At 48.1% G+C, this 22546-nt stretch overlaps 1 protein-coding gene across 1 annotated transcript; it reads right to left on the reverse strand.

Annotated features, from left to right (window-relative positions):
- Positions 1-132: 132 nt before the first annotated feature.
- Positions 133-22541, reverse strand: ZBTB49 (zinc finger and BTB domain containing 49). Its single transcript, XM_081140445.1, has 8 exons — positions 22425-22541; positions 16304-16474; positions 13065-14167; positions 10381-10427; positions 4344-4417; positions 2969-3051; positions 2712-2873; positions 133-1233 (listed from the first exon to the last, which is right to left on the reverse strand). The coding sequence occupies exons 2-8, from the start codon at positions 16453-16455 to the stop codon at positions 557-559; spliced, it is 2298 nt and encodes a 765-aa protein (XP_080996571.1). The 5' UTR covers positions 16456-16474; positions 22425-22541; the 3' UTR covers positions 133-556.
- Positions 22542-22546: the final 5 nt, after the last annotated feature.

The following is a 22546-nucleotide window of genomic DNA, read 5'->3' on the forward strand; positions in this document are numbered from 1 at the left end:
GGGCTCTGTTTCGGTGATTTCTGGAGCCTGGTCCCAGGGTGGCCAAACTGAAGCCATACTATCCTTGGAGGACGAGCTCTTCATTTCGTTACTATGGCCTTAAGGTGAATAAAAATGCTGGTGGAAACAGATTACATAGAAAGTTTCATTTATTCAAATTAAATTATAGTATGACTTCCATATACAAATAAAATCTGTGTAAATAAAAATACAAAATGCTACAAATTTCAAGCATGTGAAAATGCAAAAATATATATATCTTTTCCCCTTAGCACACCCACAACGCACAGTAGTTGCCCCACAGTCCACACTCCACCATGCCAGCCAGGCAGCAAAGGTTCCCCGGCCCGTGGCTCTGTGAGGTGTCTGCATCCACGGTGAGCCCACAGGCCTTTCCTCCCCAAGCCTGAGCTCACGAGGCTTCCAGTTACCAGCCACCAGAAGGGACACGTCCCACCGCGCCGGGCTGGAGAGAGGGTGTCGTGGGGAGTGCCGTCTCCAGGACTCGGGCTGCTGACCCTGGAAGACGCCTCCGCCGGGAGGGGCAGTGCGGGCGTCACTGGTCCAGCTCATTCTCGTTCTGCAGCGTCTTCATCGCCAGCCCCCAGAGGGTCATGCTGGAGAAGAAGGGGCCTTCCGAGCTCCTGTAGGCCGCGCCTGCCGCCCGGCTGCCCAGGGGGTCGCCGCAGTGATTGTCCAGCGTGGCCAGAGACGAGCGGATGGCGGCCATGCCGTCGGCCGGCAGCGGCCCATCGCTGGAGGCAGCGTCCGAGGCTGAGTAAGCGAAGGCCGGGTGCTGCGCGTGCTGTCCAGGGGCCTTGGCGAGTTTGCCAGGATCTGCACCAAGCTTCTCCGGGCAGCTGCCTCCGTGAGGCTGCGTGCTGGACCGGAACTTACAGAAGGAGCCGGCAGAGTGGCCGTCAAATTCTGTCCCGGACTCTTCCGCTGGCGGGACAGGGAGCTTTGTGGACGTGGGCATCAGAGTCACCGCCACATCCTGGGAAAAGGAGTCCGAGCCGGGGGCCCCGTCCAGGTCCGAGGCCTCGACGGCATGTGCGAGCTCCCGCAGCGCATCGGGGCTCTCGCCGTCAGCCCGGCAGTGCATCCTCAGGTGCCGCCGCAGCACGGCCGAGCGCGTGAAGCACTTGTCACAGATCTCACACGTGTATGGCTTCTCCCCGGTATGAGTGCGGACGTGCCTGCGGAGGTCACCGGACCCCCCGAAACATTTCCCTGCAAAAAAGGAGGGATCTTTTCAGATGTGGGCACTGGGCGGACCCCCACGCCTTCCAGCACATGCACAATGCGCTCGAGCTGAGTGGAGCTGCCCGGCCGCTCGCTCGGGAAGCCTCCTCCGTCTCCCCGCAGCAGCAGCCCCCTCCAGTCTGGGCCTCTTGGTTTGGGGCGTCTGAGGGCGAGCCTCCTAGACCCCACCCCGTCTGCCTGCACAGGAACACTTGCTGGGTAAGCCAGGCTGCCTGCCCCTGCTGGCTCATGGGTGCTGGGAAACCTTGGCAGTTTTGTTTAAATTTCTGTAAATCTGGGACAGCCGATTTGTAAGGTAGAAACACCTTTCCTAAGGCATTTGTGTATAGAGCTTCCCCCAACCGTCCCAAGCTGACCTGTCAGGTCAGAACACGGTCAGCAGAGTGGGAAGGGGTGGAGGCGTAGGGAGGGAAGAGAGGAGGTCCTGCCTCGCTCCCTCCTACAAGGGCCTCAGCAGCAGCAGGTTCCAGCTGGGGAGCAAAGAGGAAATTTAACCTTAAATCAAGCTGGTGGTTGTAAGTGACTTGGAATCGATACTGTACATTGGTGATATGAGACTGCATTTGTGATGCAAAGTGATGCAATCTTACTTTCTAAGAGAGATCAGAATAGTCTTGGAGCTGCCTGAATCTGTGTCCAGGAGATCTGTATAAAGTTTAAGTGGGAGATAAAAACAAAGTTGTCTCCAGTTACATCCCAGGTCCTGCCCGACCTTACATCCCAATTAGAATGTGAATGAGCCACGCTGAAATGTCCCGGGATTCCAGGCTTCCTACAGCTGGATACAGAGTGTTTTCCCCATTTGTTCCATTCCCACTGTCAACTTGTCACAGGTGCATACAAACACATGTGTGCACACATGCACGCACACACGCAGAGTTTTTTAGGGACTGGCACATGCTGTGATCACAGGTTCCTGGTCTGTGCAATAAAGTATCCTGAAACTGAGGGCTGTCAGCTGTCCCTCTCCTTCCTTGATGACTTCACTGATGTGTCACATGCCTGTGGAAATGACCTTGACTCCGTGACACATGATCCGAAGGAGCCCGCCATCTCCACCCCAGCATGGCTCTGATGCTCGAGGACAGACAAACTGCTGCCCACGCCCTGCTCTCCCGGCGCTGTGCTCCGCACGTCTCCCACACTTTGCATTGTCTGCACAACCAGGAACACGGTCCTTAGGACCCTGTCTCAGTCATCTCAGTACCTGGAGCACCTGGGCACAGCTCTGGACACCTCAAAGGCATCCAGTGAATGTCTGATACATGAGCACACACATGAACAAGGAAGACCCCGTGAGGTGGGGAAGAAATAGTATGACTCCCATTGTACCCACGAGAAAGGGATGACTTATCCGACAGCACACGGCCAGGGCGGAGAGAAGGCCTCGGCCTGCCCACTCCAGAGGGGACAGAGCCGCCTGGCCTGTGGTGCCCGGCACTCACCGCAGGCCGCACAGCTGTAGGGCCGCTCCCCCGTGTGCCGAATCCGGTGCTTCACCAACTTCCTCTGCATGTTGAAAGACTTCCCGCACTCGTCGCAGGTGAACACTTTATCGGCCGTGTGCGTCTTCTTGTGCTCTTTCAAATTACTGAAGTTACTGAACCCTGGGGAGAGCACAGCAGGGGTTTAAAGCCAGGGCGGAGACCATTCAGTCGGTAACTGGTAACCGTGAAGGAAGAAAGGAAAGCACCAGCCATACCTCGGCCACAGACGTCACACAGGTGCGGCTTCTCTCCCGAGTGAATAACAATGTGACGCTGGACGTCCCCGGAGGCCGCAAACCTGCAGTGTGATTTGAAAATGCAACTGAGAGCCTTTCCACACCACTGCACTTCCATAACTGAGGCACTGAGGGGGCGGGGTGGGCGGCGCCCCACCTTCCTGGGACGTAGTCAGCAGGGCCTGACTGCACCTGAAATGTGCAGTACAGAGTATCTTTACTGTTCTCTTTTTTAAAAGGAAAGTAGAAAGTAATGCAAGTGTTTTGTTTTTAAAACACTTTTTCTACCTAGCTGCATTAATCTTTCTTCAGAGGCGGCCGCCCGCTGGGCTCAGCTCAGGGAGTAACTGCAGCCCAGGCCCTGGGATGTGGAGCCTGGGCGCTTTCCTTCCCACCGCACTTGATAGAGGACAGACATGCTGCCTTTGGGAGGCACGCGAGGCTGGGAAGGTCTCACTTGTTTTCTACCTGCAGAGACACCTGTTTTCCTGGAACTGCATCAAGAGCAGCCCCTTCCCCTGGTGTTTCCACAGTGTGTGCAGTTCCTGCTCCAGAGGACTGACTGTCCCCATGACTGCCTCTCCCTCCCAGACTCCTGAGTATGAACTTATCAGAGGCAGAGAATTTGCATTTCCCATCACAGTGCTCACATACAGCAGGTGGCTAATAGATGCTGAGTGAATGAATGGTTAAATGAATATAAAGCCAGGTGACTGGTAGCCCCGGCTCATGCCTGTTGTTCAGCATGACCATCAGATGAGGGAATATGGACTCCGAAGCATGACCACAGCGAGGGAGGGCGGCAGCACTGCGGCCCGCGTGCACGCAGGAGGGACCCTCTCCTCAGACTGCATTTCACCTCCAGAATGAGACTGCCACCAAAACCCCTCAGGCTTTGCTCCTGCCTTCCTTCCTTCCTTCCTTCCTGCCGCTGACTCCCGCAGCCCGAGGGCCTGGGCTGGGGCCCTTCCTACCACCCTGCTGAAATCTGGGCAGTTGGGCTGCACGTCTTACTGCCCCAAATAGACACTCACCTCCATGGGCATTCGTCTATCTTTATGGCCATTTTTAGAAAGAAAGGACATTTTAGTATAAACTCATTCTGTTTCATGTAAAATCCAATTTCCTGAGACGTCTGTCCTAAGTTTTCTTTGAATGAACATCTTTGTCTTTTTGTTACTCTCGTGTGCCTGCAAGGCTCTGCAGAGGGTCCGGGGACCTGAGCTCCTCCGAGGTAGGGTGAGCTCCAAGTGGCTCCTGTGTGAGCCAGGCAGAGAGCACTGCTGTCCAGAGACCAGACCATGCAGTGCTCCCCCCCCCCCCCCCCCCCCCCGGAGGGAGGCCCAGCACTGACCTCTTTCCACAGACTTCGCAGATGTACGGCTTTTCCCCAGAGTGCCGACGCAAGTGGGTCTGCAGGTTACCTGCCTAAGAGAAAGGAGAGAAAGCACACCAATGACAGGGGTTTTGGGGAAAAAAAAAAGGTTACGTACATTCAAACGGAAACCTGACAGATCTAGCCAGGTTCCAGTCCATCTTCCAAAGGAAGACTAGACTTCCACAGCTCGGAAGGAGCCGCGTGCAGGAGGAAGTGCCGCCCAGTTCTAACTAGGGGTGTCGCTGCTGGCGCCTGCTGAACCTGACCGGTCTCTGGACTGTGCTGCTGGGCCAACGGCTGTGCCCAAGCCCCTGGCTGTCCCATCACCAGCCGCCCTGTGCCGCTTCGCTCTTAAATGGGCGACACACAGTGTGGCGATCACTAAGCTTGTATTTTAAACAGACCTTGATGTGTTATTTCATATATTTTTAAACTTGGACCATCTACATGCAAGTATCACTTGAAAAAAAAGTAGTGCTTGCACACAGTAATTTCATGTTCATTGTTTCTTCCTGAGAAACAAGCTTTTGCTCATCAACATAAGATGCTTCGAACAGCATTTCCTCTGCAGTACGGTTGTCCTCCCTGATGGGTTTGTCACTTTGTCCTTTGTGCTGAAATGGACATCAGGAGCCACCAAGTTCTCTGGTGCAGGGACTTCCTGCACCTAATTTCTGACACCAGCAGGGCTTTACAAAAAATAACTAATTTAAATGGAGGTCACAAAACAGACTTCCCTGTACTAATCAATAGGAAATCAATATTAAATTGCCTGAAGCGCAGTGACACTGAGACTGCAGATGCCTTAGATATTAAACATGCTCTCATCTGATGCTTCAAACCTGGATTCAGAGACAAAATTTTCCACTGCGGAAATTTAAGTTAACAGTCTCAGTCTGTCACAGCCCCTACTTAATTTTTCATAGTGTTCTATTGAGAAAACAAACACTGAGATAAGCAAATATACCCAAGGGTAATAATGCTCAGGCATTAAGCACAAAATAAGCCAAAAAGGGAGAAGAAGAGTACCAGCTAACACACTTGGCTTTGTATATTTGCAAATTATATTTCAAATAAAATGCCAAGATAGTCCATGGTTACAGGTTTGAAGACGGGTCTGAAGTCCACCTATGAGTAGAATAAAAATGCAGTCTGGGTTTTCTGTTATGACACGGAAGGTTCTTTGTGTCTATCAGTCTCTGGGGAACACTGTTAGAATCTACCTTTTAGAATATGATCAATGTGGTTTAGACAAAAAACTCAGGTTTACTTTAGGTAACCAAAGAGAAAGAACATGGCAAAATACTGGGAAATACCCAGCTTTTAATAGAATGACTATGAATGACAGTAATCAAGCAACAAGTGCCAGTAGCAATATATATGTGGTCTACTTAGGCCTTTAGACATATTACCAAGTTACCCTTAGTAACTGATATTAAATCTATTTTCTAGATGAAAAACTGAGGTTCAGATAAGGTGGTTGCTCCAGTTACACAGCTGGGCCAGGAACTGGTTTGTGTGAGTCTGAACTGTCGTCTTACCTGGGGGAAAGCCTGAGGACCAGCAAGTTTCTGTGAATAAACTGGCTTGTGTTGAACACTCAGTAGGCCAAGAGCCACTTTGCTATTCAGGAGACAGCTCACTGGAGTTAAGATAATGCACCACTGGCTGTGTTAAATCAGCCACTTCCACATTTCAGAAAAGCTCATCAGCTATGTGACAATTCAAATAGCCCATCTGCTCAGCTGTTACTTGAGATCCCTCCTTTCAAGTTATTCTGTAAACTATGCATTGTGATGGAAATTAAGTCTCTGAGTCAATTCTGAGCAATGTTAAATTTTCCCTTTTTAAGTCAAGCGTAACAATCACTTGTTTTCCAAGCAAATATAATCGAATGGTCTTCCACTCAATATTATAATGTGCAATAGTGAAAATTTTTTTTAAATGTTTCTTTAGCTATTTAATAGTGGAAATGAATGGAAATAATTATCTTTCCCCACATGAAAGAGCACCTATTAGTCTGATAAATGATATAAAAGTAGATTAAGTAATGGAAAAATTAAGGCAGAAAAGTCCAATGATGCATTCAGATAATTTATACCAAATTACGAGGCAAACTGGGGCCTAGATTGTTTGACCTTAGTCAGGTTTTCGGTTTCGGTAAACTTTGCTATGTTCTAATTATATGCTAAATACATAGATCTTGTCTCAGAAATTATCTCTTGTTGGATCCATGAAAACTCTAGCAAGTGGTAATAATAACAGCTATCAACTGCTAAGTCGTTACTATGAATGAAGCACTTTGCTAAGTTGCAAACAGCATTTCACTCAGTCATCATAATGTCCTTATAAAGGAGCATTATTCCCATTTTACAGAGCAGGAGCCGGTATGGGACGGGACGGACACGACACTAATCGGGTTGGTCTATGGACATCGCAGTCGCGATGCTGACGAGCTGTGCACCTTTGCTAGAGAAAGTCAGCAGCCACGAAGGTGCATTCTTTCTGAGCAAATGTGGTTTTAAATTAGGATGGAGTTGCCAGAATTTTGAACAGAAACACTCTGTTGTAGAAAAGAATCTCTGAACTGTTGAGTAGCATGCACTTAAACATCAGTATTTAAAAGTGACTAAACCAAGCATAGTATTCTCTCCAGAGTACCCTTCCAATGGCAGCTGATTGTTTATATAAAAATTGTCGGGAAATCATAAAACTTTAGAGAAAAAGTAATAAAATTAGAAGAAAAAAAATCTGGAGATTAACACAGAGATGTCACCTAAACAAAAATGATCACTACACAGATAAGGGAACATTTAACACCAGAAGTGTGCGAACTATCACCTCAAAAGTTGAAAATTTATTAACTTGGGAAGAACTCACTAAACTACTTATTTTTGCATTTTCACTATGGATGGATGAAACTTTGTGCATCAGGCCACATCAATACTGGCCTTGGGAGCCACGTAGCTAGGAAGCCTCCCACAGATTGCTGTGTCCCTTCCACCATGCAGGGACATGGTGGCCACCCCCTTCAGACAGCACTGTGGGAGGACACTGAGCCTCTTGGAACCTGCTGTCCTGCACTGCTGCTCCATGTTCCTTTCCACCTCCTGGGACACAAGCAACTCTATTCCTCTCCCAGAGACAGCTAACCACACCAAGCTTTTCTTCTATTTCTTCTGTGACAGGCATTGGGACCTTAGTTTTCTCCTCTGGATGCACCACACGGCCCAGCTTCTACTCCACACAGGAGACTCACCACTCCAAATGGAGCCTCTTTTCTACTCTAAAGTATGACTTACTTCCTGAGACCTGGGCAGTGTCCAGAATTATATTAACACATGTATATTCTGTGGCCCAATCTAGGATTAATTATAGTAGTTTCTTTGAGCCGATGACTCCTACTGCTTCTGACTCATTATTAAGGTTGTGGTTAACTTTTTTAAAAGACTAACCCTACTAAATACTAAGTTGAACAAACAGTATAAAAGATCAATGCTCACTGGTAGTCTATTTTCTAACTTTTGAATAGTCCAGAAGGAAAAACATTTACAAATTCACTCTACTCAAGCAAACACTCTGGCGACTACGCGGGACCAATCCGATCCACTGTCACCAGACTGAGAAACAAATGCCGGCTCAAGGTGAAGGGGGGCTAGTGGGCATAATTTACTCAGCATCTCTATATAAACAGCACAACTGCTCTCCTGGCCTACAAGCCAGACTTTCAAGCTTATCCAATGTCTCATCTTCAGAGCTCCCCTGAACAACTTCTCAACACGTGTCATGTCCCCGCCGCGAACATGCCGTTCACGGAGAAATGACTACGCTCTTCTCATGTTTTCCGTACATATTCCTATCACAGTACTTCAGTCTTGCTGTCCCTTACAGTTTATACATCTGTTTCTTCCTCTAAGCACTAAGCTCCTCGAAGGCTTATCCATCTTTTTCCCCCAGCACTGGAGGCTGGCAACAAACACGTATTGAATGATGTTTAAGAGTCTTTGTTCACAAAAACTTTATCATTTCACTATGAAATAAAACAATATACACCTGAAAACTGTAACTACGCATAACTCTCCATTCATAAAAATCTGACAAAGATATAGACACCAACACAGAAGAGGATTTCTGTAGTGCCCAGCAGACAGGCTGCCCTGGGTAGGCCTCGGAGGGAAAGGTCTTGGGCATTGGTCCTCAACTTTAGCTACATATCAAAACCGCTGTATTAAAAATATGCCAAGACTTGGACCCCACCTCAAGGCAGCAGTCAGAACCTCCAAGGGTGGGCCCGGTATCAGTGCCAGGGAGCAGGCTGATGGCAGACCGCAGGTGCCTGATGCCTGCCTGTGCCTCACCCGGTTAGCAATGAAGTGTCTTGGAAGGGGTCCAAGTAAGGGGACGGAACCAAAATGATCACTGTTTTAATGTGTAAAGGGCTTTCCTGTCCATTTTTTCACCTAATCCTAGTAATATTCCCAATGTAGTATTAGCCTTATTTTAAGAATTATTAAAATGAGGCAAAGAGAAGCTGTGATTGCTAAGAATTACTGGTCATTCATTTGGGTCTTAGCTTTCCCACTACACCGAGGCCGTAAGATTGAAGTGGTGTGTGGAGGGGCTGCCTCAGGAAGACAGTCTGCAAGAGCAGAGAGGACTGCTGGGCAGAGAATGGAGACACCAGCAACAGGACAGGAAATGATGTTTCCTGAGTATAAACAAAGGCCAGTTTCTAAGCACTTAATCTGATCAACTTGTTACTCCTCAGTCTCCTGGGGTCAGTAATCTCATTAGCCTCGTTTCGAAGATAAGAAACTAAAATGCTCAACAGTTAGGTAGCTTGCCCAGGTCACAGAGCCAGTGGCAGGATTTGGGTCCAGACTGTGGCTCTGGAGCCCAAGCTCTGACCCTCCAGTAAGGCTGGGACAAAGAAGCCCAACTAGAATGGCAACCAGAGGAACGATCACTCTGTTCAGCCATCAAGACTACTGCACACTTAGTGGGTGCTAGGCACCCTCCCGGATGGCAAATAAGATGTGGCCCCGCCCAGACTAATAACTAAAAGGGAGATATTAAAACTTGCTGGCTCACTGGAAAGTCATTAAGGATGCAGGTCTGGGTGCTGGGAAAACAAGGGGAACGGGTCACAGATGGCGCTGCTCTGGCTGCCCCCATGCTCGGTGGGCCTGCCTCCAACTCTCACCAGACTAGCGGTCTCTGTTCCTGATCATGGCCCAGCCTGAAGGCCTTTCCCCAGTGAAATAGCCTTGTGCATGCTACTGCCACAGAACTGACCACGCCGTGTAGAAACAGCTGTGGGGTGACTGTTTCCTCGGCAGGACTGTGCACCTGGACTCCATGAGAGGCTCTGTTTTATTTACCTCTGGAATGTCAGGGCACGGCACAGGGGGATGAACAGTTAGCTTCTGTTTCAGAAGGAAAAAGAACTTCCCCCAAGCCTGCATTCAATATGTTCTCTAGAACATTACATCTCCAGGTTCCTTTAGGTCTAGTGCTCAGATCAGTACTCAGCCCGTAGGATCCAATGAACACTGGCTGGATGATTTAATATGTCATCTTAAGAGAGGTCAGCTAAAAGGTAGCAAAAGCAGGAATGAAAACTGTTTGGTCTGTTTTCCAACATCCTAACATATTCAGTCCCAATAACAAGACATCTGTCTGAATGCAGCCCAGCTTCATCTGCAGCCTCCAGGTGTGTGCTCAATAGGGTTTACCATACTCATGAGAGAGAATATACCAGGATTGCACCCATCCTGGGGGTGCAGGGGATTGTGAGAGTTCTCACACTTATAAAAAATGGTATTTTTCCCCCCCAATGAACTAGAAATTTGTTTTCTTGAAAATTATTTTCTCCCGATGTAGTCTGAAGTCTTTTAAGTTACAGATATCCTCAGAGGCTTCTCTCACAACCCCAAAAGTATGCTTATTTGTAATAAAAATCAATACTGGGTTTCAGGTTCCAATTATTAACAATAAATAAAAGTATTCCCACCTGAGAGAAATGTTTCCCACAAATGTTACATTCAAAAGGTTTCTCACCTAAAACAAAACAAAACAACAGCTTGTAAAATCATTCGTATTACTCACATAATCATTTTCTGTGTAAGACATTTACACTACCCCGCGTCCGGCCACTCAAGGCAGACAGCATGTTCTTCATCATGACAGCGTGAGAACTGGGTCTCCGCACTTCTTCCTGTCTCTCTCACACACAGAGGTGACAAAGTGAAATCTACAACTACTTTTCTCTAAAAAATCAAACTGTTCTCCAAATGTAAACCTATGTTGAAGTCAAGCTTACTTATCTGTATTGAAACCCTGCCTAGGTTTTGGACACAGTCTTCCCCTTTGGTTGAAGACCAAATGTGAGTTTCCTGGCGGAAAGGCAGGAACTTGTTCCCGGGTCCCTCGGCTTCACACCTTCACTCACCAATGCCCAACAGAACCGGGGCTCGTTCACACCACGTGAGGCGTGGACATGGCACAGCCCCACACGGAGAGGGACCTTCTGAGGTGGGACAGGGAGAAGTCCCTCCCCTGCCTTTTAGCTTGGTTGAACATGCTAACAGGGGAAAATAAGGGGACACCTTGTTGTGGGAGCCACCTCTGATTTTAGTAACTCCGAGTAGTTACGTTTGGTACAGAACAGACTGCAGAGAATGGAACTCTGCCACAAAGAAACCACAGCAGCTCTGAATATAGTCTCTGGAAAATGACAGGTTTAAAGTATACTTCAAGGTACCACTTTCAATCTAGATAACTCTAAGAAACAGACTGGGAAGACCAAAAACCTTCCATTTTCCCCATCTTTCTCCAACAAGTGGCTACATGAAGATTCTCCTTAAAGAATAACCACCTCCCCCTTCCTACCACATTGCTGGGCTGCCAGCTTTCTGGGCTCCTGCCTGGACACTTTCATGCTGACTTCTTCCTGAAACTGTTTAATGGCTTCCTCAAGGACAGGGCGGGCAGAAAGCTTTTGGCTCTGAATAATTACAATCATATTAATTATGTATTCTGGGACATTCATGTCTGAAGTTATGGTGATAATGGATAATGTGAAGTTAAAACCCCCAATATGAGATCGCAGAATTTGAAAAAAGAGTCCACCGGTTATTAAGACTCCCAAGTGACCTGAATTAATAACCCTACTCCAGTGGTCCTCAAATGTGTTGCTCTCAGGGTCCCTTCCCACTCTTAATTGAGACCCTGAAGAGCGTTTGTTTATGTGGGCTGTATCAGTCAGTACAGTCCCTACTAGAAATGAAAACAGAGCGATTTTTAACACACATGACTAGACAACTCATTGGCTACCCGACTGATGACAGTCTTTAGCCGACTGCACTGCACACCTGCGGGAGGACAAGGCAAGAGACATCCTACATGGTGATGGAAACAGCTCCGGCCTCACAGACCCAAGGCCCCAGATCATAAGCTGAGGACCGCTGCCCTCTCAATACAGTATTTATGTCCAAGTGTGCATCTCTGCCGTGATGTATGACACTGTCGTTCAAAGATGTTCTCAAAGAATGAAGAATTTAATTTTTCTTCCCTTTAAAGCTAAACAGACAAGTTTCTCAAACAAAAATATAGTGATCATTAGGCTCTAAGAAAATAAGCAAACAGAACAACCTAAATTAAGTTTTTCCAGGGCAAAACTGAGTCAGTAATACTGCCTTTATATGGAGTATACTTCTGAACTACTAGTAACAACATAATACTTTATATTCAAATACATTACAATTTATAAAGGGCTTTCATAAATATCAAGTAAGTCTCAACAATGCACCGAGGTGGTAAATACCGAGGCACACCAGGAATCGAAGTGGTAACAGAACGTCACACCAATAATTGCAATTGCACAAGCACCTGAAAAGCAGTTATTCTGGAAGCATCTGCAGCCCATTACTTCTCATGCCTAGAAGGTAACTGCCACTCATCTGTAGTGTGTGTCAGAGTCCTGTTTAAGTGCAGGAAGAAAAATAATACATACGTACTGTATAATATAACGTATACGTGCTGCATAACACTTTTTAAAGAGCTTTTGTAAAAAATAAACTTTTTGGAAAGAGGAGGAGGTATGAATTAAGGTGGTAAAACTTTGAAAATTCAATGTTCAAAATGGAAGGATTTTCATTTGAAAATACCAACTCGTTAAAGCTGACCCTTATTAAAAAGTTTACCTCCTGCCTCCCAAATCACAATTTTTAAAATCTGATATTCATATTACTTTACAGAGAACTTTTAGAATTACTCAGACTAAATTACTTGTCTGATTAACCTACATTACATTTTTAAAGAATAAACTTAATCTAACCTTAGAGACAATTAAATATAGCTTATCTATTTAGAACTTGAAAACTCCAGGACATCAAAATAATTTACTATCCTTCCTTAGAGATGGAGTTTTCATATAAAAACCTAATTAAAATTAAAATGGAGTGTGACAACTTTTAAAACTGGCTTTATGAAAGCATCTATAGAACTTTATGATTGTTCTTTAAGAGGCACCACCAAAAATATGAATGAAAAAGTAGTTAATGTTCTCTGCTTTTTTTTGTGTGCAAATGTCAACGCCATCATCAAGCAATAGCAAAGCTTCTTACAGAAAGCGGAGCAGGCACGGCGGCGTCCGCGTTACTCCCTGTCCTCGGCCTGCGGGCAGAGTCAGTGTACCTGTATGAGACCGTCTGTGGAGCTCCAGGTTGCTCGGGTGTTTGAAAGGTTTCCCACACAGTTCACACGCGTACTGCCTCTGGGGTTGGAGCAGCTGGGACTGGTCCTCCGGAGCCTCCAGTGCTTCGGGCCTCTCGGTGTCAGTCACGCAGTGAAAACCCTCGGAACTGACGGGTGCTTCCCTTTCTTTCTCTTCGGCACTTTGACTGCTAGCTCTCTCTGTAGTGTCTTCACTAGCAGAGTCTATCCCCTTGGTTAAACCCACATCTGATGGGGGTTCAGAAGTTTGCTCTGCAGATTTCTGTGACTTCAGGAAATTGAGCTTCTTAAGGTGAATGGCCTTTTTGAGCCTCATCTGTTTGGTAGGTGGTTGGCACGCGCTGTCTGACTCAGGGTCCGGGGCAGGTTCACTGAGAGGCTGGGCCAGGAAGTTGGGAGGTAGGTGCTCCGGGGATGGTAGGGCGCACTCGGAATGACTGACACCACAGGGCTGGCTTTCCATGGCAGTGAGGTCTGCAGACGGGCTGATGGTGAAAGGCTGCTCGGCTGTTCTCTCCTGACTGGGGCAAGTAGCTTGTTTATAGTACTGCTTACTGTACAGGTTTCTGTGTTTGTAGTAGTGATTTGGCGGTTTGAACGGCAGTTCAGTGCAGCTGCCGTCTAAGGAATCAGGGGCTTGTTTTGATATTTCGCCTGCAGGGTGATGGAGATGAACTGATGGTGGAGCCTGAGAGTGCGGCTCGTCCAAGACCTTGCTGTGCTGAGTATCTGCCGGACACTCTGGCAGCAGGTGAGGAGAGTAGCTTTCAGTGATGGCACAGCTGGTGTCAGGAGCCAGCGCGCTCTGCAGGGAGAACGCACTGTTACAGGGCATGCCAGGCGGCTGCTCCCCAGGGGCCGATTTTAAAAATGTGTGACACAAACTCAGGACGTTGTGAACTTGCAAACACTGTGCTATGTCCAGCATCACTTGTACATTGTCCTGGTTAAGATCCAGGTGAGACGTGTACATGAAGTCTAGGATCTGCCCGATGCCGCTGACATTTTTAATGTCCAAGTGAAAAACATCATTCTTCTGGCCTGAAGAATTCTGGAAGAGGCTCCTGATGAAAGAAAAGATACCCGTTTACAGTATTAACAATTCATACATGCAGATAGCTTTTTCTTATAAATAATACTTATGTTAATGTTCAAAATTACTATCCTTCTATAAATGTCAGAATTTTAAAATTACGTTTTAATCCTTTTTTAAATTTGACAAGCCATCCAATAAAGCAATTCAGATAAATGAAATTACTGTGTTGAATATCCAAACTTCCCAGTACTCAAAGTAAAATTCTGCAATATACTCTCGGCTCTTTTCAAATGTAATGACCCACATGCATTATTAATAGGATAGAGAGTAGAGAAAGCTAAAGGACACACATTTTTCACTACTTCCTGTTTACAGTCTGACAAATCATTTGTTTTAGGCCATAAAACACATATAAAAATATTTCCATATCTAAGTGCCTTAAGAAGTCTAAAAATAAAAAGTTGTAATAAACCAACCCTTAATATATGCTCATTTTTTTAATCTTAATTTTTAATTGTGGCAATATATATGTAATGTTAAATTAAACAATTATGGTTCAAGTGGTAAATTCAGTGGCTTTAAGTACATTCATGCTGTTGCAACCATCACCTCTATCCATTTCTAGAAACTCTTCATCATCCCAAACAGAAACTCTGTCCCCATTAGACACAAACCCCCACTCTCCCCCTCCCCTGGGAACCTCTGTTCCACTTTCTGTCTGAGTGTAACTGCTCTAGGACTCTGACATATATGCTCATTGTATACTCGGTCATTCACTAGCTGTCCAGCAGCCCAATGGTTCACACATCAGCAGTGAGAAAGACCCTAGGAGTTAATGAGGGGAAAAGGCATATTTCCATGAAGCCCAAACACTTTATTATGGGCACAAGTCAAATTCACTAGTGAAGGAATTTGTACTGTGTAAAGCTGAGTTAGGTGAGTTGTCTTATAATGTTGAAGGCATTTTATCAGACACAGTCATCTGCTTCCCCAAAATAGCCTTCGGTTCTGTTTTTTTTCCTCAAGGAAAGTACAAATTAGAAGCAGGGTGGGAAAACACCAGTCAATGTATCACAACATCAAAACCCAACTGTCCTTGGAAGACAGAAGAAAGGCAAAGCCTGAGTCTGGGACCACTGTGCGTAAGGACAAAGCGTGCTGCCAACCCTAGTGAGCTGACCCACTGTAACACGTACGCAGATCTTACACAATGGCTGAGATTTGAGCTGCCGACTCAGGATTACCGAGGAAAGATGAAATCCTGTCCCGTATGTTGTTACCAGAGCAGTAAAACAGTATGCATTCTAGGGAAAAAAGGCACTAAAAAAAGAATCTTCAGGGCCTACAGAGAGCTAAATTTAGCTCATCAGAGAACGTATGAAGAACACTTAACTCTAATGTTACAATAAATGATAAGTAAATCTTTCATATAGGCAAAAATGATTACAGCAGTAAGCAGACTGAGTTCAAACCTGTTTTCTTAGATAGTCAAATAAGAAACTAAAACTAAAATGTTTTAATTAAAAAAAAAAAAAAAAAGGAAAAAACCCCCCAACCCCAGCATATAGGCTATTTCCCCTCTCTGATCTCTTATCACAGGACAGTTTTTACCAGATTTTTTTTTACTGTATTTTTTTATTGATTTCAGAGAGAGGGAGGGAGAGGGCGATAGAAACATCAATAGTGAGAGTTATTGATCGGCTGCCTCCTGCACGCCCCTGCTAGGGGTCGAGTCCACAACCCGGGCATGTGCCCTGCCACCAGGGATCGAACCCGATCTCCTGGATCCTAGGTCAATGCTCAACCACTGAGCGAAGCCGGCCGGGCTTTACCAGAAATTTTATTCCTCAATGTTTTTATCCTAAAAGGATAACAAATATAAATAGAAGACTGACATTAATTAGAATGATTAAAATCAAAGACAAAGTACCAAAATGTTTTCAGTCACCCCAACTACAGATGATGCATTATGGAAATGTACGCCTGAAGCCTATATAATTTTATTAACCAATGTCGCCCAATAAATTCAATAAAAAAGTCCCACAATGCACTACAAAAGAAAAGGAGAGTGAAATCCAAGGAGCAAATAAAATTTAGTCAAAATGTTTCCCCCCTAGAAGAGCTTCTTCTCTGTCCGGTTAGGACAACAAGGCTGCAGTCGCACCTAAAGTACTGGCTGAACGCTGCGAGGACATTCTTGTGTGCCTTAAAGCAGACACCTTTCACCACCAACATGCAGTCACAAAGCAGGCCTTGGATGCGCTGCTCATGCAGCTGCTGCAGGAGATGGCAGCTGTGAGTGGCAACTGGGTCCATGCTCAAGCATCCAGGGGACCTGCAACAAAGAACGCAGATACAACAGTGACTCTTGATGATAAGACGGCACCAAACCCACTGACTGATCTGTGGTTCATCGTCATGTGTCCCTGTCATAGCAGCTTAAAAAACAAACATACAAACAACAAAAAAAAGTAGTTTCTTATGCATCTTGGCCAGTGTTGTTCAAAAAGAACTATCTGCCATCATAAAAATGCCCCATCCCTGCACTGTTCCACACAGTGGCTGTTAGCCACCCATGGCCTCTGAGCACTACCTGTGGCTCCCCAAACAGGCCGTGTTCTTGGCCAGTGTGGGAGCCCTGGCCCACTCTCATTTGCCATGTGACTTTGGGCAAATGACTTCTCCATGTCCTATGTTCCTCGTCTTATCTCACAGGTTACTGAGATAAATGTGAGAACCCACATAAATGTGTGAACATTTAGAACAGCAATTGGCAAAAATAAATATTCAACAAATGTTATCTGTAAGGACTGCCTGAAGAGCCTGTTAAGAATGCAGACTCCTGGAAACCACCTCAGAGTTTTGTTCAGCTGGTCTAGCACAGGGTCCAGGCACCTGCATTGTAAGCATCGGGGGGGATTCTGAAGCACATGGGTTGCAGACCTCTGCCTTGCTCTCTCCCCCAAAAGCCTCTGGTTCTGATACTTCCTGTCTTGGGAGAATTTTATTTACCTCTGACTCTCCCACCTTCCAGGTAACGCCTATTCCTCTATCAGGACTCAGCTGAGCTGTCACCAACTCCTGGAGGCCTTTTCTGCATTCATAGCATGTTCTCTCTCCCAGACTTGTGCCTCCTCAAGTCTCACTCTGGGGTCACTCCTCTATATCTCCCAGCACCCCATACACTCTTAAGAGCACGTGTCCTTATGCTCTGTCACTTGCGTCTCCAAGCATGCTGTGAGCTCTGAGGGGACCATCCTACTCACCTTTGCCTGGCACGGGGCAGACACCCAGCCATTACAGTCCACGCTAGCTCACCATTGCTGAGTGTCGGTTGGTAATGTTCTACCCCCGTGCCTTTTGACTCCCTCTACACCCCCCAGAAGGGCTCTCCTAAATCCTTCCCATTCTCTTCATTCACCCCAGGTCTGCCTCCCTCATTCATAAAAATGACTGTGCCCTGACTTCACCAAGAAGGCTGAGCCCATGGATAAGTTGAGATAAGCCAAGTGCCTTTCATTTCTTTTCTGTTTTAATTTCCCACTTCCCTCCCCCAGCCCCTTCAGCTTTACTGGATCGGGTGTGCTTCTTCTTCCGAAGCAAACGTCCCTTTCCCCCACCCATTCCCTCCTGCCCCCAGGACTTTGCCCCGCCTTACTGCTTCACACAGTCCTTCACTGGCTCACCAGTTCCTGCAAACACTCCGAGATCAGACCATGTTGAAAAAAAGCAAAACAAAACAGGACAACAAGCCCTCCCAGCAGGTACATCTACTCACCTCGGCCTCTCATGCTCTTTCATAACAGCAATCTGCATGCTCTGCTTTACTCTCAGGACTCCTTGCCACCTAGCAGCCTGCCATTCTCACCGTGCTGAAGCAGGCCTGCCCAGCCTTCTGTCCTGTCCCACCCGTCCCAGCTTTCCTGTAGCATGTGGAAGTGCGGTCTGCCCACCTCCGTCCTGAAAGTTGTCCATCCCCAGAAGGCTTCTGCTCCTTACTATGGCTCTGACCTGCTATACTTCCTCCTCTGCAAGCCCCAAAGGTTAATGTCCCTTAACACTCAGCACCTGAGCCCTCTTTGCCTTCCTTTGACAATCATTTCTATTCTTGGCCTTCATCTGTTCTAAGCAAACAAGTCCTAAATTTGAAATGTTAGCTTTGACCACCAGTTTCAAATGTCTAACTTTCTGCTAACCATCTCTAACTGTATGACCCTTCAACTCAGAATCTCCAAAACTCATCCTCCATCACCAGCCTCAGTTCTATGCCTTATTCTGATTCCCCCATTTCTTTATGGGAAGCTTGGTTTCTGGAATGTGGGATTTGGGGTGCTGGCACGATCTCCTGGTTTGAGACCAGGGTGGGATTCAGAAGAAACCAGGACTAGAGGTGATGTCATCTACAAAGAGCAACACTGCAGTGCTGGGAGTGGATATTACCCAAGACAGAACACAGGAAGGGGAGCCTTCTGCCAGGCAGTGGGCGCTGTCCCCAGTGCTGAATCCTCAGAGGTACTGAACAGCCAATGACTGAGTCATCAGTTACCAGCCCTCCCCACTGGTAGCCTAAAAAGAAAAGGCTGCTTGGTTTATTAGTAGTATCATTTACTGACTGCTTACTACAGGCTGGGCACTGTGCTAAGCATATTACATACGCTAACTCAGATAATGCTGTAAGAACCCATTATCACCATTTTACAAGTCAGGAAATTAATAAATGGGGACTTTAAGTAACTTGCCCATGATCATAAAACTTATGTTCCAAAGCCAGGATTTAAATCCTGCTTCCTAAACCCTGCAGTCTCTGCTTGCTCATAGGCCATGCAATCTCCCATGAGAGGAAGAATGTTAGAAAACACAGCACAAAGCCTTCCTCCACAGGCTTCAGCGTTAAAATGTAGCAAATATTCTGAATCTACATTGGACATTTTCTAGCCATAAAAAGGTGATAAAGGGAACAATTCTTTGGAATGACCCTCAGAGTTTTGATTATCTGCAGTTATGAACCATTCCATAATGTACTTTGACATAAAAATCATGACTAATCTATATTACTTACTGTAATTCTCTAATTGCTTCATGATGCATAAGTCCCTTATAAAAAACCTCTAGAAAAAGAATCAGTAATTTATGTGTCCTATATCTAACAACTATAATAGTATATATACCTAATAAAAGTAACTATAACAACAAATGTTTATAAAATGCTTCCTGTATGGTACCGGGCACTGTTCTAAGCCCTTTACAGGTTAACTTATTTATCTATCTATCAGAATAATGGTAAGACAGGTTCTACTATTAACCTCATTTTCTAGATGAGGACAATTGAGGCACCTGGCAGTTTACAAAGAGCCACAGCTTCTTTGACACTCCTCCCAAAGTGGCATCTGTCCCCTCCACTGAATCTGAGCAGCCTCTGTCATAACCAGAGCAGGCGAGAGGAAGGGTGTAGATCTATGCTCATTATGGGCCCAGGCCCGAAGAGCTGACAGCTTCCACCTTCCGCCTTTGGGAACACTGGCTCTGGAAGGCCAAGTCGGCAGTAGGCCTGTGAGATACCCACGGAGAGAATATATGAAGCGGGGAAAAGGCGCAGCTGAGCCCAGCCTATCAGCTATCCCTTCCCAGGTACCAGATATGGCAGCAAAGCTATATGGAGCTGAAGAACTGCCCAGCAGAGCCCTGCTTGAATTGCTGACCCCTGCACATGAGATCAAATAAAATAGTTTTAAGTCACTAAGTTTGGGGGTAATTTGTTGCACAGTGATAGATAACCTGACCAGGTACAGAGAGGATGGTCACACAGCTAAGTAATAGGTAATCAGTAAGGGGCAGAGTTAACATTTAAACCCAGGAAATCTGACTCCAAAGCCGACAGCTTAACCCCTGCTTCGAGTTACACTGACAGATCCAAGGCCTTCCCTGGACCAAATCAGTTGCCTCTTCAGTCTACTGCCTATGCCTGACTGCCCAGGTAACCCCGCGGAGAAACAGCACCCTTGAGGACGAGTGCACGCAACACCAGGAGCACAGGGCTCTCATCCTCGCGGCTAAATCGCTGTGACAAGCAGAAATTCTTGGTGAAAACATGGACGTCTGTCTCATTCATCAGTACATCTCGCGCCTAGAAGAGTGCCCTGGACACAGCAAGTGCTCAATGCATGGTTTCTGGACCGACGTACAGGCAGCAGTTTCTTGCACCTGTAAAAAGGAAGGGGTCCCCCCCTGGGCTAATCTAAAGTTTCTTCCTGTTACGAGTTTATACCAAGAATGTAATAGTGGAATGATGGCCTGAATGGGACCAAAAAAAAAAAAAGGAAAAAAGAACAAGAAAAAGCCCAGCCAAATGTAAATGAAGAGGTGCTTCTACAGGGAACAAGAGCCAGAATGGGATTTTATCCCGTAGAGATGGTCCCAGAGCAAAGGCCCTTCTCTTTGGTAGGACAATTACCAACAGGTCAAACACCAGAGGGGAGAATTTGTGGCAGTTTGTCCAGTGGGGCTATTAACAGATGACTTCCCCAAGGGTTCTTAGCACTGGGCTTGTTTCAGAGTGACCCTGCCTTCCTCTGTAGACCCTGCCTTCCTCTAAGCTTTTCAAATGGCTTATTCCCAACCCTCCATCCCAACTCCAATGACAAACGCCCTGACTTGGAGCAAACAAGCCTGGATTCCTGTCTTATCTCTGGACTCTGTGATGCTACACGGGCCAATTCAGTTAAACCAGAATTGTGGGCCTAGAATGCGCAAGACACTGTCTGAGGCTGGAATGCTGATAAAAGGAATGAGATGTGCTCCGTGCCCTCCACAGGCTGCGTCTTGGTTTTCAGATCATTCACTTAACTTTACAAAGTGTCCACTACATGCCAGGCACTTAGGGTAGGACAGCGGACAACTGGGACACAGTCATCCGCGCCTCCGTGAAGCCTCAGTCTGGTGGGAGAGACAAGCATAGCTCTGTCCTGGAGATACTAAATGGAGGGAGTACAACACTAATCTGGGGGAGGAGGACACATCCACGCTGAAACCTGGAGGGTGGGTCTGCCAGGGAGAAGAGAGCGAAGAGCGCTCACCCTAGTTTTCGGGGGAAGCAAGTGAAAGAGCGCAGGCGAGTGTCAACAGTACCGAGAACCCACGTGTGCCCTGCACACAAAATACCCCCAGCTCCCTGTCTGTAAACCTCTCGGCCCCTGTCCTTCCGTAGGAGAGTATTTCCCGCCTTGTCCATTGCAGTGAATCCCTTCGGTTATGGGCTGAGTTGTGTCCCCTCCAAAATTTACATGTTGCATCCCTAACCCCCAGTATCTCAGAACGTAAGGGCGTTGGAGACGGGACCTTTAAATGGGCGATTAAGTGAAAGCCCTAATCCCATCTGACGGATGCCCTTCTAGGAGGAGGAGCGTGGGCTCAGAGCCCCGGGGGCGCTCACGCAGAGGAAGGAGCAGGGGGCGCCCAGGGGAGGGGGCAGCCGCGAGCCAGAGCGCAGCCCGGGGGGACCGAGCCGGCGACCCCTCGGTGCCCGCGGCTCGCTTCCGGGACCGAGAGCGGAGGCGCCGCCGGTGACGCCCGCGGGGTTCCCGGGGCAGCTCCGGCAAGGAACGCGCCCTCCGTGCAGGCCCCACGCCGCCGTCTCCGGAGCGAAACCTCCCTGGTCGCCCGCGGCCCTCGGTGGGCGAAGGCCTCTCGCCCAACTCTGCTCGCCCCCATCCAGCTTCCGCGCGCTCCTCCGAGCAGAGGCCCTCGGTGACCAGCGTGGCACGCGCGCCGGACCAAGGCGAGGCCAGCGCCCGGGGGAGCTGCGGGCAGGCCCTCGGCGGCCCCCGAGAGCCCGGCCCGGAGGTCCGGCCGTGTGCCCGCTCCGCGGTAACGGGCCGAGCCGGGCTCCGCGCTCCTGGGCGTGGGCTCCGCTCTCGGCTATAGTGAGGCCGGGAAAGGGGAACCGAGAGCCGCGAGCGCGGGCGGCGGGGCCCCAGCGGCCCGAGCGACCAAGCGGGAGGCCGGGTGGGGACGCGGGGGGTTCGCAGGCCGGGAAGCTGCACGAGGGCGAAGGCCCCGCCGCAGGAAGGGCGCCGGTCTCTGGTCCCTGAGCCCGAGCTCGGCGCCGCCGCCGCAGGGGACCCCCCGCGCGACCCGGCAGCTCTCCGCCGACCCGCACGCGGGGACCGTGCGCGTCAATGCCCGGCCCGGCCCGGCCCTCAGGCGCCGGCCTCCGCTCGGGGTCGCTCCCACCGCGTGGGCCCCGCACGCCCTCGCGAGGCCGCCTCCCGGCCCGGCGGCCGCCTTACCCTCGGACGCCGCTCTCGGACCCGCCGAGCTTCTCCTCACCCGCCGCGCAGCCCTCCGAACCCCGACGGAGCTCCGCGGGCGGCGGAACCAGCGCGACAACGCCCCCTCGGCCGCCCGGGCC

This window comes from Miniopterus schreibersii, assembly GCF_964146895.1.
Source record: "Miniopterus schreibersii genome assembly, chromosome: 1".
NCBI classification, from domain to species: Eukaryota; Metazoa; Chordata; class Mammalia; order Chiroptera; family Miniopteridae; genus Miniopterus; species Miniopterus schreibersii.